The 15,293-nt window shown below is 35.5% G+C and overlaps 1 protein-coding gene across 1 annotated transcript in view; it reads right to left on the reverse strand.

Moving 5' to 3' along the window:
• Positions 1-2,899: 2,899 nt before the first annotated feature.
• The window catches only part of NEGR1 (neuronal growth regulator 1), a 961,252-nt gene continuing 948,858 nt past the window's right edge, over positions 2,900-15,293 (reverse strand). Inside the window, exon 7 of the mRNA XM_066376571.1 lies at positions 2,900-3,504. Coding sequence (XP_066232668.1) covers positions 3,380-3,504 — 125 coding nt within the window. The 3' untranslated portion in view covers positions 2,900-3,379. The remainder of the gene's footprint in view (positions 3,505-15,293) is intronic.

Below are 15,293 nucleotides of genomic sequence, written 5' to 3' on the forward strand. Positions count from 1 at the left end.
GTGATAAATTTCTCAGTCTTCTGAGTTCACACAATGGGGTATATATATATTTTTTTCTTTTTCCTGAATTATCTGGGTAATTTCCTCAGTTCTCCAGTCTACTTTCTAGATATAGTTTAAATGTTATGATGAAGCATTAATTTTTCAGTTAAGTTTTAAACTCCCAAAAGTAGCTTTAAGTTTGACATTTTCTCTCTCAAATCTTTTAGAGTCCCCTCAAATACAAAATACTATAATTTGGGTAGTACTTTTACTATATCATTGCTGCATAATGGGAACTTCATGGTGTAACGGGACTTATGTTTTGAATGAGATCATTGTAAAACATAATTATATCACTTGCAGTTAAACCAAGAATGCAAATGAATTACGTCAACTACCTTAATATTCTGGTTCTTCCTCCTTTTTCTATTCTTTTTTTTCCTTTCCCCCTTCCTTTCTTCCTCCTTCCCTTCCTCTCATCCTTCATCTCTCCCTCCCTCCCTCCCTCCCTCCTTTCCTTCTTGTTTGCCACTGTCTTTACCTCCTTCCTATTTCTGTCTTTTCCTTTTCTTTCTATTCTCCTTTCTCAACTGCTTTTAATTTTTCTTTATTCTTTCTTTGAAAAAAAATTCAGGGGCAACAAAAGGAATCCCACAAATGCAATTTGTGGAAATATAATGCTGAAATGAATAGCTAGAATAAAATTATTATACATCAAAAGATAAATCAATTTTGTAAAACTGCTATTCTGAAATTACAACTACCTTGTACAGTCAGGACTGATAAAATGAAGTAATAGACGTTTCATATGTCCATAAATGTAAAATCATCTACTTGAACATTATATGCAATACATTCACACAAAAAAGCAAATACTGTAGCCTTATTTGAACAATATTGAACTCATAAATACTCATGATTTCACTCTGTCCAGGGGCCTAAGGACTAGGAATGCTGCTGTGATACAGAAAAACATAGTGAATACCTCCTCTATTTAAAAATGTCACTCAAGGACGTCTCTTCTAACATAAAGGCAAATACATATAGTTACTGAGCTATGACTGTACTTCTGTCACATTCTATGGTAATAACACCAGACTCCACAAATTCGGAATCATGACAACACTTTGAACTAATTATTTGGTTCATCCATAATTTATATCTTGATTTATCTCACATTTACCCTACAAACCTTACAAAGAGGAGGTATTTTTTTTATAACTCTAGGAAAGCGGTCACTGTATAATATGCATTCTTGATCTGTTTCTTTCTCCTAAACAATGGTACCGATGGTTAACACTTTTGTGGTAGCACCACTATTTCTAGTAAGTAGATTATTATGGAGTGTGCCACTTTAAAGCTGCAATACAAAATAATATTTTATAATTTACTCAGAAATTCCACAAAGAATATTTTTAAAAAGCAAGTCAGTAATAATCAAAATTAAGATGCCATATGTATTTTTAAAAAACCTATTTTTGATACATCAGTCAAAACAATGGAATAAATTTAATAGCATCATGCCATATTATTGCCATTTTGTGAAACCATTGTATATTTATGCCTCCTCATTTAGGATTCATTTTTCTAATTAAAATAGATTTATGATGTATTTCGGGACTAAATTTTACTTTAAAAATCACAATTTTCAAGTTATCTCTTTTCAGGAAAAATATTAAATATGTGTAATTTCTGTGAAATTTCTTCTATCTAACTTTATTAGTAAGTTTTTTGCTGTTTTCATTATTTGCAAAAGGGGGCTACCTGTAAAAATCTCTCTAGGTGTAGTGAAATTGGTAACTGTCAAACTTATAGAATGACTTTCAAGGGTGTGATATTTCTTTAGTAAAGAATAAAACTACCAAACTATTCCTGTAATGTAATACTTCTTAAAGTAACAGCTTTCTCCTTCAAAAATGTAATTTTTATTCTTTATAAAGAAAACAATTTAATATTCACGATAATATAATAGTTAAGATAACTTAAGCTATTCTCATTGCCAGTCTTGTCTGCATTTGATTGTACCTTATGTACACCATGTAAGAAGAAAAAAACATGGCGATTTATTTTTTGTGGCCTTACTTGTTTAAGCTGACATGGCTATAGAGGAAGATATTATTAAAAATTATTTATTTCAGGGATTGATATGCTGCATACCAGCATGAAATATTTGTTATATTTTGAAGGAAAAAAAACAACCAGTTTTTACATAACATGCATTTCAAACTACCAATCAACTGAGTGATGTTTTCAGATGGAAAATATGCAAAATGCTCCTGTCTATGGAAGCACCTTATCGTACGTACCAACTTACCTGCCACAGGACCAAATTAATTTTGAGTCCTGACCAACTCAGGTACTATCAGATGGTTGGACTTTTAGTCCTTTATGAAAAACTGTCTTAAAATTTTTGGCATGGAATAGTGAAAGGAAATGATTCTGGATTGCCAGGTAATCTCGTGGCTGCACTGTGTGGTCGTTTTCAAGGGAAGTCTTTTTCCAAGTGCATCTAACATTGGACTAGAACTAAAGACCCTGCCTGGTAAATTCTGTTAGTTAAATTGTTTTTCACAAATAAAATTGGGTTCTTGTGGGACAAAACTCTCAAACCCCACTTGGTCATGAAAAGATGTTTATAGTCCTAGAGCTACTTTGCTCTTTGAAGACAGGATAGAGTGTAACTCGATCGTTGTAGTTTATTTTTTCTTTCAATTGTAGGATTTGGTAAAAAACGTTTTTCTTAGTTGGTGACAAAGAGAAAAACATTATTTCATGAAGGCACACCCATGCTGAACTTACAGGAAGAGAAGCGGAGCCATTCAGCCAGTTATATTGCAAGGCTCATTCCTGAAACCTGAATATCATGCGAGCAGAAAAATCTAGATATGTGTTTATTCTGAAGAAATGATCTGAAGGCAATATTATTTGCTTTTTTTTTATCAAAAGAGAAAAAAATGCATCTTTGTAAATGTGGATCAGTTCTTATTGAAATAGGGAAATGATGCTTGTATTGCAGCCTTAAAGAATCACATATTCACTGCAATATTTGTTTTTGTAAACTACAGCCTGCCACCTAGCAGACCATGACTGAATGCTTTTGAAAAGTTGTAGATTACAAACATGAAATCACAATTAATATCCTCTAAAAGTAATTTCAGAGCCTTCACATCTTAAAAAAAGGACAATGTGTACTGCTTCACAGGTAATGTAGCTAATCAAAAAAAAAAAAGGAATGGAATTAAAGTATTTACATAATAAGCAATTCTACAGAAGGCGATCATCCCCACGTAAGCACTGCTGATTATATCCCACGCTGCTTTTAACAAACTGTACCAGATTGGATCCAGCCATCAGCACTTTCAGAGAATTCTTAAAAGCGTTTTATGGGTCTTTAAATTTATTGTAGAATGGCATTCTTCAGGTAGAATATGCTTGTGAAAGAGGACAGTGTCAACACAAGGTACCAGCAGGAGAAAAGAATGTCGGCGCTCCCGGTAATTCCATACTGGGCTGTACTTGGAGCTGGAAAGAAACAGAAAAGACTAAGTCAAAATCTAATTTGTGTCATTTAAGATCTTAATGATAATCAACAGACAGCTGGATGTATTGGGGAGGGCACTAGCATTGGAGTCAGATAGACTTAGGTTCACTTCTGGTTTGCTGTATGACAAGGGTTGACCTATCTGACAAATCTTCCTGAGCTTCATTTTTCTTAAGGGAAAAATAGATAATATAATCTTCTTGGCATGGCTGCAGGGAGAACTGGACATGAAGCACATATGTCACATTGCCCTGGGCTGAACACATGCTAAACACTTCACATTATTCCTCTTATATATGTTGTAAATATTTGTATGAGTGAACAATATTTGTTCATGCATTTTTAAAAATTATTTTTATTGAGATAAAATTGCTGTATAACATTATGTAACTTTAAGGAGCAGAATGGTGTTGATTTCATACATTTACATGTTGCAATGTTATTGCCACCACTATGTTAGCTAACACATTTATTATATCATATAATTATCATTTCTTTCTTGTGTTGGGAATAATTAAGACCTCTCTTTTGCAACTTTGAAGGTTATAATAAAGTATTGGTGACTATAATCACTGTGCCATGTATTAAATCTCTAGGACTTATTTACTTGTTCTAAGTTTGTACCTTTATAAAATAACACTCAATTTCCCAATCCCAGCCTCTGGTAAACACCATTCTATTCTCTATTTTTACATGTTCAGCTTTTTAAAATTCAACATACAGGTAATATTATACATATATACATGCATATATTTGTGAGTATTTTTTATTGACCAAATGCTGGAAAAACAAACAAGAGATTCCCTCTTCCAACAATATCTTTTTGGAGATGAGGAAAGATATTAAAAAAATATAATACAATTTTAGAAATATCAAAGTTGCATATGCATACTCCAATGACACAGAAAACTGTGTATTTAAGTCTGCCTGGGCAAGGAAGGGGTAATTTAACAGAAAGTTTTACCAAGGAGAATCACCATTTGGGTAGAGAAAACAATATATCATATCTAAAGTCATAAGGAAAGGAGAGAGCACAGCATACATTCTAGGATCTAAAAGTGGATTGGTCTTGATGGACTGCAAAGCTTGAGACCTAAAGTAGAGAGAATTGAAAATGGGACTTGTAGGGCCAGGGGCCACCGTCATCACAGCCATTCACATGCAGGTTCTTATTGGATTCGGGCAGACAGTAGTAAAGAAACAGTGGAGCCAAAAAATGGTGGGCCATTTCTTTAATAAACTCTTGCACCAGCCGATGAGCAAACAGGCAGGGAAACACTTCCCTTTCACTCATTCAGAGCTCCCAAAGCCTTGACACAGTCTCAGGTTCTACAACCAGGAGAATTTTCTCCAGTTTTTCCTAGAATCAAAGGCCTCACCAGTCTCAGTGGAGCTCGCAAACTCTCTCAATTCTGGTTCCCCATCTGCACACCTTCTCCTCTCTGCACAAACTGGCTTCTTCTTCAGCACTTTGCATTCCCTCTGCTCTCCTTGCAAACATGGCTTCTTTCTGCCTCTTCTCTTTCTGCTCTCTCTTTTCAAAACTTTCTGGCTCCAAAACCTCTCCTCCAGCAAACATTAGCAAAACAATGGCCCTTTCCAAGAAGGAAGGTAATTTGCAATTTCACAGACCACATACACCTGGTGCTGCCCAGTGCCCAATGCAAACTATAAGCGAGCAAACATGAAAATCATATTTTACAAACTTATTTGACCAACAATAATCAAGATCATTCTATCTACCTAGAGTCCTATTAGTTAAGATCATTCTATCTACCTAGAGTCCTATTGGTCAAGATAATTCTATCTACCTAGAGTCCTATTGGTCAAATAGGACTTGCTTGGAAAGGGCCATTGTTTTGCTAATGTTTGCTGGAGGAGAGGTTTTACAGCCAGAAAGTTTTGAAAGAGAGCAAAGGAGAAGAGAGATTCTGACCCCACCACTGAGAGGTGCAGTAGGGTTTCTTTTTTCTTCCCTGATCCCTTACCTTCCACTGGAAAAGCAGTTTTCTGCTTTTCCCTTGCCCTTGCTTTCTTGTGGCTTGCCTGTCTTGGTGAGACACCAATAAACAGAATGGCCCACCATCCTCCTGCTCCGCTGTTTCTTTACCATCTGCCAGAATTCAATGAGAACCTGCATGTGAATGGCCATGGTTGAGGCGGTCCCTGGCCCTACATTTAAATAATAAACAATTTTAGAAAGAGTTTAACTCTTTATGATGAAGGAGATTTTGAAGTATCTGGAGTTGTTGAATTGTATGATTACATTTATTTACACATTAATTTATTTACACATTAGAAGGATCACAGTTTTATACATGAGTAGTTCATGTGATACTTGGCTAACAGATGTGTTGAATTTTCACTAAGAGATTTCACCTAGAGTCTCACCAAGCTTAGAATATTGTGGGTGTCTACTGAATGAATTCCACTTTATTTCATAAGAGGATATAGTTGCCTCTTTGAATGTGAATTATATTGTGTAAAAGAAATTGAATGTTGCAGACATGCCTAGCCTTGCCTGAGACTGATTCTCACTTACCATAATAATTATAACAATAACTATAAAAAAAATCTCACCAACATACTTTTAACTACTTTTTCTTAATGTAACCTGGATTTCAAGTACTGTTTTCTAATACAAAATGAATAACGTAATAAAAAATACATTATTTCATCCCCCAAATTCATAACTCAAATCCAGGAGCAGTTTTAGTCACTGAATTTGAATTACCAGCAAGTAGTTTTTAATGGAACTTTCATCAATGACTATATTTTCTATGTTACAAAACACACACACACACACACACACACACACACACACACACACACAAATTGCTTTGTTTATACCTCTAAGAAATTAGGAGGGATGACAGATGCATTGTCCCTGGCCAGTGGGAAGATTCTATAACAGTACAACTGTTGGTTTCAGGTGAGAGTCAAAGGCTGAGACTATACCACTCTCCAGTTAACACAGAGCAAACACAGAACAAAATCAACTGTTTAGTGCTTTATTTGCATGACAGATAAGTTCTGGCAAATGAAAAGGTAAATGGTGATGGAGGAAGACTTGAGTGGGGGGTGAACATATAACACAGTATACAGAGATGTGTCATAGAATTGGGTACCTGAAACCTATATAATTATGTTAACTAGTGTCACCCCAATAATTCAATTAAAAGAAAGGAATGACAAGATTAAGAAAAAGAAAAATCTGTATCATTCAACAGATAACTTTTCAGGTTTTAATATGTATGAAATCTAATATAGAACCACAAAACTCCTTAAGTTATATTCTCTTGTTTAAGATCGAGGAAGCTGTTGTATTTTTAAAATTATAAATAGATATTTAACTGGTCTGTTGCCTTCTCGATGACAGCTATTTCAGAGTTATTTTGCTGTTGTTTTTTTAAGAATCTTGAGTGCAATAAAACCAATGTAATAGTAAAAGACTAATAATAAACAAAGCATATAAAATAATTTCTAAATAAGATATAAATCGTAAAAATCAAGCACACAAAGCAAAAATAAAATTTTATTATCTTCACTAATAGTACATTAAGTGGGTAGAGTATAAAGGACCTTTAAAACTCTGTACCCATATTTTAATATGCATTTTTGGGCCAATCTTTTCTAAATCTCCTTTTCTTCAAGCTGAGCAGAATACCCTAGTGTGTCATTAGGCCACCATAAATATTCATTTTTATACAACTGTAATAATGCATTGCAAATGTTCCTGTACATATCTATTTTACCAGATTATAAAATCTCCTAGTTCATGTTTTATTTATCTTGGTGTCTCCAGGCACAAAGTACAGCAATGCCTGGTACATAATAGATGCTTAAGAAGTTTGTTGAAGGAACAATTCAATTAAATAAATAAATAGGTCAGAATTAAGAAGGTATTTCTCTCTTATAAAAAATTCTTCTGAAGCAAACCACTTGCCTATAGGCTAGAGAATCTTCAATATACCTCTTTCATTCATTTGGCAAATATGTACTTAACTAGGAACCACACACTGTACTAAGTACTGAGAATACAATAGCTAATATAATAAATACAGTCTTTTTGTTACTTAATTCCATATATGGCCATATATATTCCTTTTTGTCATATGCCTTCACTGCTGTCTTTTCTCTCAATGTGCCTTTATCTTGTACTTAGTCTCCTATTGTCTTAAGACATGACAAAAGTATATCAATAATATATCTAGATATTAAATACTGCTTTGTAATTAACAGGGTATATATATTTATCCATTGATGTTTTAAATTGATATACTTTTTAGTTTTGTGAATGTAATAAATCTATTAGTCCTAAAATACAGAAGGAACCTGTTACTACATTGTTAGTATGTAACTACTATAAGAAATGGACTGTAGAGTAGCTATTGACAATCAGGAAGACATAAAACAGACAGTAAAGGTAGTCAAGAGAATGCAAGGTCAACTACTAATGCCAGGTCATATATCATAATTCTGATTCCTTAAGTATAATATATATTGAATGTCTTTTATGTGCTGGGGATTGAACACAGGTAAAGATGAATAAAACTTAATCTCCTCTCTCAGGAAAATTTCATTCTAGTTGGATATATAATTAAGAAGGGAAATATAGACCATTAGGATAAAAACAGTGAACAAACATGAGTGGGTTCTCCAAAGAGTCCTGGTAGGTAAGCAGTCTGGGAAGCAGATATAAATATAATTAGTTTTTACAAAATGCAATGATATACACATGGTAGTATATATATAATCTCACTTTTTAAAATGATGGCCTTGTAGTATCTTATTATATAACCTTAGTTCTATTGACTGATATTTATTTTATTTTGTTTTATTTTTTGTGTGACTTGTTAACTCCCTGATTCAGAGCACAAGACTAATTAATGGTACTAAATGTAAGAGTCTCAGTACTATTTGGACTAATTAGATTTGCTTTGCATATTAAATCCCAGTCAGCTATATAAGAAATTATAAAAAATCTTTAAAATTATAAAAAATAACTGTTTGTTATTAGTAATTAGCTATTAGAAATTAACTTCCAAAACTCAGTTCAAGTATCCTCTCCTCTAAAAGAGAAAACACTTTATAATTCCACTTGCCAAATTAATTGGCATCATATTTGATATGTTATTTACATATCTATCACATATTTACATATCAATTTTTCCCCTTTAGACCAAAAATGTCTTCAGGCCAAGATTTATTATATGTATTTTTATCATTGGTATATAACAAAGTCTGATACTTAGTAAATGTTCAATAATATTTGTTGAATGTTGATAAGCTTCATATCCATTTCCACTATTATTATTATAAACACATAAGGGGGTAAATACCTTCAGTACTTTTTTCAGAATAATGTTGTCTTTCACCATTCATATTTTACCTTCTAAGACCTACATAGAGTTAGAATACTTCCCTTCAGCACTTGAGCTAGAAGACAGATCATGAGGCAGTCTATATAAGGGAAGGGCATACATCAAACTGTGTAGCATCATTTTATTGTTAAAAAAGATAGGGAGTGTAGATGAACCTATGGCCCCTGGATATACTGCTGAATTTCTTAGGAGACATACAGGTGTGGCTTTGGATGGTCTGGTCTTTCGTATGTTCTCTGCCATAGTTTCAGTTGCCTGTGAATATCATACTGCTTCTCATCCTAAGTAAAATTTGGAAAGATAGGACATGTGAGCATTTCAGTTTCATTCTGAGTGATGCGGGAAGTCCTAGGAGAATTTTGAACAGAGGAGGTCAGCTGACCTTCTTAAATGATTGCTTGGTATTGTGTGATCAATAGATTGTAACAAGCAGAGGAAAGAGTAGAAACCTATGTTAGCCTGAAACATTCAGGGGTCTCCACTGACCATTGGGGAAAGCCAAGGCTGTGTAGCTCAGCATTCAGGACCTCTGTTATCTGGCTCTGGTCAACTTATTCAGATTCATACACATTCTTAGCTCCAATCACATGAACCATATTTTGAACGCATAGTGTTTTTATCCCTCCCTGTCATTTTTACATTCTATATCCTGAAGCCTAAATGATCTTCCTTCCTAGTCCCCTTTTCCACCTATCAAAGTCCTAAATATCCTTAAAGATAGAAAAACATAACTCTCTTTCATGAAGCCCCCTCATATCTCTAACAAGAAGTGGATTTCTTGCCCATTCCTGATATCAGAAATAGTTATTTTTTTATTTATCATAGATTATATATGTATTTATTTCTCCTTGACTGGCTTATAAGCATAGGGAAGTCATGGGACATTCCTCCTTATAATGTATGCATCTGTATCTTACTTAAATGTGTTCAATAGATGTGTGTTGAATTGAATATGAAAAAAAACTATCTTACATATACATTTGTTTAATTCAAGACAACTTTGATAAAATACCCTACTTTAGTAGTTGTTCCTTTGATTTTTTTATTTTGCTCTTAAGGCAAAATGTGTGAGAGGGAAACTGTTCTGTTTCTTTCCTACTATCTGTTTAATTACCTTTGGTTTTGAGAAGAAAGAAGAGAGAAGAGGAAGTTTAAATTGTGAAGGAAAGGAAAAATAAAAAGACAAAGGAGGAAGAAAAGGGTGATGATTTAAAACACACACACACACAGAGAGAGAGAGAGAGAGAGAGAGAGAGAGAGAAGGAGAATACCCAGCCCTTAAAAAATGTGTTAGATGCTTTTATGTTCATCATTTTAGAACATAAAAAGGAAGAGAAAAAAAGAATGAAATGGAGTATGCCAGGAAGGCTACTTTAAAACAACAGAAAAGGCAGGTTTTTATTCTTCTCACTCTCTTAGTAAAGATAGAAGCATTCTAGTGTTTAAATATAATGTGCCTAACATATGGACTGAAGGTTCAGATGACATTGGTTCAAAGTGCAGCTCCACCTCTTTCTAACCTGGGTTAACCTAGACACATCTCTTAAATGTCATTACTTCAGTATCTTTAACTGCAAAATGAGGACTGGAAGAGTAAATGTGCTGATATATTTAAAGCACCCAGGACAGCATCGAACACAGGAAAAATAGTCATTATTTGCTCATTCATTTAGCAAATTTGGTGTGTGCTCTGTGCTAGGCATTCTCTGAGGAAAAAAGTGATGGCCCCTACCCTCACAGTGATCTCTCTTTATTTGAGTTGTTTTCCATAGAACAAAAACATTTTATTTTTGTTTCAATTTTTTCCATTGATTTGAGGAGTGGGGGAAGAGGAGGGAGCGAGAGAGGGAGAGAGAGAGAATGAGAGAGATACACTAACTAGTTGTTCCACTTAGCCGTGCATTGATTGCTTCTCATCAGCCTTGACTGGGTCTGGAACCTGCGACCCAGGCACAGGGGATGGCACTTTGTCCCTGGGCCACACGACCAGGGCCCGCTTTATTTTTAATCTACACTTGGTTAAGAAATCAATGTTTCTCTGATCTCACAAAGCTGTCCTCCAAGTTATCTTACAAAAATATTAATTTTCTTCATTATCTGGGCTTATTGTTAGACAACTGGCCAGTCTCCTGGTTTATAGATTCCTTGAAGGCAGGGAGTATGACCTATTCCTTTTCCCTTTTCCTTCCTTTCTTCCCAAAGAGGAGAGTGTGGTACGTGGCCTTTGGAACGTGGTTTATGTCTGACCGAGAGCCGAGTCCGGCTTTGGCTGGGCTCTCAGGCCTGGAACAGGAGTGCTGGGCGAGGTGTGGAGTCCAGGCCTCGGGGATTTCTTCCTGTTGTCAACCGGAAGACCCAGTCTGGGCTTGCACGCATCTTACATCTTGTCTAATTATGATTATCACTCCCAATTACTTACAGCTGCTGCATATTATTTTCAGTGTTGGCAGTTTTCCCTTGTATTGCTCCAGTTTTTAATTTTAGGCAAAAACAAATGTAACTATGAAATATTTAGTTTTGGTATCATACCAATTACTTGCCTAGGCAATTTCCTTAAATTGCTCAAGCTTTAACTAAACTAGCTTTGAGTCATATTTTTAAGATTCTTGTCGCAATCTTAGGTAGAGTTACTTAAGCAACATTAACTCTGCCTCCTTGAGAAAATAGCTGGCTTCAACTTACACTGACTGAGGAAGCTTAGGCCTTAATGGAAAGTGAATGATTTACACCTAAATTACATTAGATCACATAGAAGAGAGTGATTAATGTGGATTCAAAATAGAGTACACATTAGTTTACTCAGAAATTATGCACCCTTGATTTGATCCAAAAGCCAGTGTAACTATTTCATTACACACTGTGGGAGGAGTTTGCTCAAACGATATTTTAGTCCTCTCCTTAGCATTATCTACCCCTTAACACCATCAGTAGTTGAAGGAGATATCCATGACATTAGAAGACCCCGGATTTTTTGTGTCACTTAATTCTGCCTAAATATGGGGTGGAGATTAGAGGAGTTGAAGAGCACAAGAATGGGACAAGCTTCACAACCAGATACGGTATCTACAATGATCCGGCGAATCTCAGCACAGATGACATCATTTCATTATTCCTCTTTGTACGGTTCCTTGGCAACCAGAGGGCCCAGGTCCTGGGAGGGGATGTATTATATTAAACATACAGCACAGACAAATCACATCTTGTCATGGACATTTCATATCTGGGGCACAGTGACTTCCCAGGGAAGGGCTTTGTTTGTGTGTTTATTGTATGCTTCTGTACTCAGACCCTCAAGGTCTTTTTCCCTCTTGGCATTGGGGTTGAGGAATGCCTCAGTAGCACATTTGTAAGGTGGCTGGACACTGATAGATATATTCACAGATTTTTTTTTTTTTACATAAGACACCTTTATTGTACTATAACACTGTTTTCTCAAATACAGAGATAATCATAGCATGATCCACTTTCCAGCCAGCTCTCAGTCTTGTAAAGTAATATTTAATTTATGAGCCCCTATTATAGTCAGCTCTACTCATATATACAGAGAGAAGGTAAAAATTGTATAAAAGTCTTTGAATTCCTGCCGGTCAACCTGCATTTTTATCAGCTTTAGAAGAAATCAGGCTAACCAATACATACTGGGACACTTTTCTTAAATTAGAGGCCTAAGGTTACAGAAAATCTATACTTAGCCTGACCAGGCAGTGGCACAATGAATAGAGCGTCAGACTGGGATGCGGAGGACCAAGGTTTGAGACTCCGAGGTCACCAGCTTGAGCGCGGGCTCATCTGGTTTGAGCAAAAAGCTCACCAGCTTGTTGGACCCAAGGTCTCTGGCTCGAGCAAAGGGTTGCTCTGTCTGCTGAAGGCCCGCGGTCAAGGCACATGTGAGAAAGCAATCAATGAACAACTAAGGTGTCGCAATGAAAAACTAATGATTGATGCTTCCCATCTCTCTCTCCGTTCCTGTCTGTCTGTCCCTATCTATCCCTCTCTGACTTTCTTTCTGTCTCTGTAAAAAAAAAAAAAAGAAAAGAAAATCTATACTTAGATACTTATTAATGTTCATTGTAGCATTATTTACAATAGTCAAGATTAGAAGCAGCCCAAGTGTCCATCAATAGATGAGTAGATAAAAAAGCTGTGTGCATTTACACAATGGAATACTACTTGCCCATAAAAAAGAAGGAAATCTTACCCTTTGCAACAGCATGGATTGAGATCTGGAGAGCATTATGCTAAGTGAAATAAGATGACCAGAGAAAGACAAGTACCATATGATTTTACTTATATATGAAATCTATTGAATAAAATAAACTAATAAAGTAAATAGAAATAGACTCATAGAAAATAGCTATCAGAGGGGATGGGGGTTGTGGGGTTGGGTATAAATGATGAAGAAAATAAACAAAGGAAAAAAAACCCTAATCTCACAGACACAGAAAAAAAATAGAAACTTATTCTAACATTTTACATTTTTAATTTTTCACTTGTTCAAAAACTGAATGCCTCTCTTCAAGAAGTTCTAACATTTTTTACAGAGCAAGCCTATATACCAGCATAAAAATATAAAGTAATTATTTTTTAAAAAAGTACCTCCAAGGCCCTGGCCGGTTGGCTCAGTGGTAGAGCATCGGCCTGGCATGCGGGAGTCCCAGGTTCAATTCCTGGCCAGGACACACAGGAGAAGCACCCATCTGCTTCTCCACCCCTCCCCCTCTCCTTCCTCTCTGTCTCTCTCTTTCCCTCCCGCAGGCAAGGCTCCATTGGAGCAAAGTTGGCCCGGGCGCTGAGGATGGCTCCATGGCCTCTGCCTCAGGCGCTAGAATGGCTCTGGTTGCAACAGAGCAATGCCCCAGATGGGCAGATCATCGCTCCCTGGTGGGCATGCCAGGTGGATCCCAGTCGGGCACATGCGGGAGTCTGTCTGACTGCCTCCCCGTTTCCAACTTCAAAAAAATACAAAAAAAAAGTACCTCCATTTTGTGTTATAAACAATGAGGAGACTGGCTAGAGAAATCTCATCATTACTGCCTCTTTCTGATTCATGGAATTGCAAGCTTCTTTCTGATTCATGGAATTGCAAGCTTGTTCTCAGCCATTAGTAAGTTATTTCTTTGGCAGACCACCATCCTTGAATTCTTTACTGCTTGATGAATAGCCATTTTGCCAAAGTTCATGGTATACAATGTTATATACCATGACATTAGGGATATTAAACATTTGTCTGTTATTATCCATATTCAGAAATCTGCCTATTTGTAGATAACTACTTTTATCTGCAAATAGCCAGATGAAACTCCCTAAGACTATTACTTCTGATTTGAGCCAAGGAGAATAAATATGTAACCACCGAAATAGAAACAAATTCTGCTGCCTCTTTTCTGTCCTTCATAGTCATTGAAAAAGATTCAAAGTCTGAATTGTTCATTGATACCTTCTAAACATGTTGAATTTTTTTACTTTTTACCTTTTTTTTTAGCAAGTCAGAAGTGATTCACATAAATCTAAAGTAGATCTTTAAAAGAAATGTGTTGCCCAAAGAGGTAACTTTGTATAACTCTAACTGGTTCTTTGAACGTGAGCAAAGTACAGTTACTCAGTCCAGTCAGGTTTACAAATGAGTTTCTATCTACATGTTGTTACATATTTTGGAGTATGTGTGTCTATATGTGTGGGAGTATGTATGTGTGTTTTAACAGCTAGCTTTGTTGTCTGAACTATATATACACAAACATACAATAGAAATTGCCTTGACTACAGAGATTTTAGTTTGGGCCTTTAAGGCATCATTTCGCTGAAGAAAAGAGGTTTTCACAGAAATAAAAATAGAAACCCAGCTGTGCTCTTAAGGTCACTAATAGTCACTGCCATCAGCTGTGTCATCAATGTGACATTGCTAGTGCCGTAAAAAAAAATGGGAGAAGTTGCAAACTGGTAAACAACTTTGCAAGTTGAAGAAATTTTTTAAGGTTCTGCATATGTGGCTATGTAAGTATGAAATTATTTTAGTTTTTATGTAAGTGTTTAAACTTGGAGCATCTACGATCAAATTGTCTTGTGAATTCAGTTTTATTCTGTAGCTTTTTTTGTATTAGGAAGGTTATACTAAACTAGCTGCTTTTCTGTTATTCTGTGACAATGTTCTTTTAGTATTAAAGATCAAGAATTGCAGAAGGTTTGATTATCTCTTCCTTTTTTTTCCCTTTCTTTCTTTTTTTTTTAATACTCCATTTACCTTCCAATCTATTTTTCTTAGCTTTTCACATGCAATAAAAGCCAGTGATTATCTGGCCTTGTCATTTTGATTCACTTAAATCATCCCCTTGTTATACTCCAGATTGATTTTCAGTTACTCTCAGTGATTCTCTAATCATTTCCATCAT

The sequence above is a fragment of the Saccopteryx leptura genome, chromosome 3, assembly GCF_036850995.1.
Source record: "Saccopteryx leptura isolate mSacLep1 chromosome 3, mSacLep1_pri_phased_curated, whole genome shotgun sequence".
Lineage (NCBI taxonomy): Eukaryota > Metazoa > Chordata > Mammalia > Chiroptera > Emballonuridae > Saccopteryx > Saccopteryx leptura.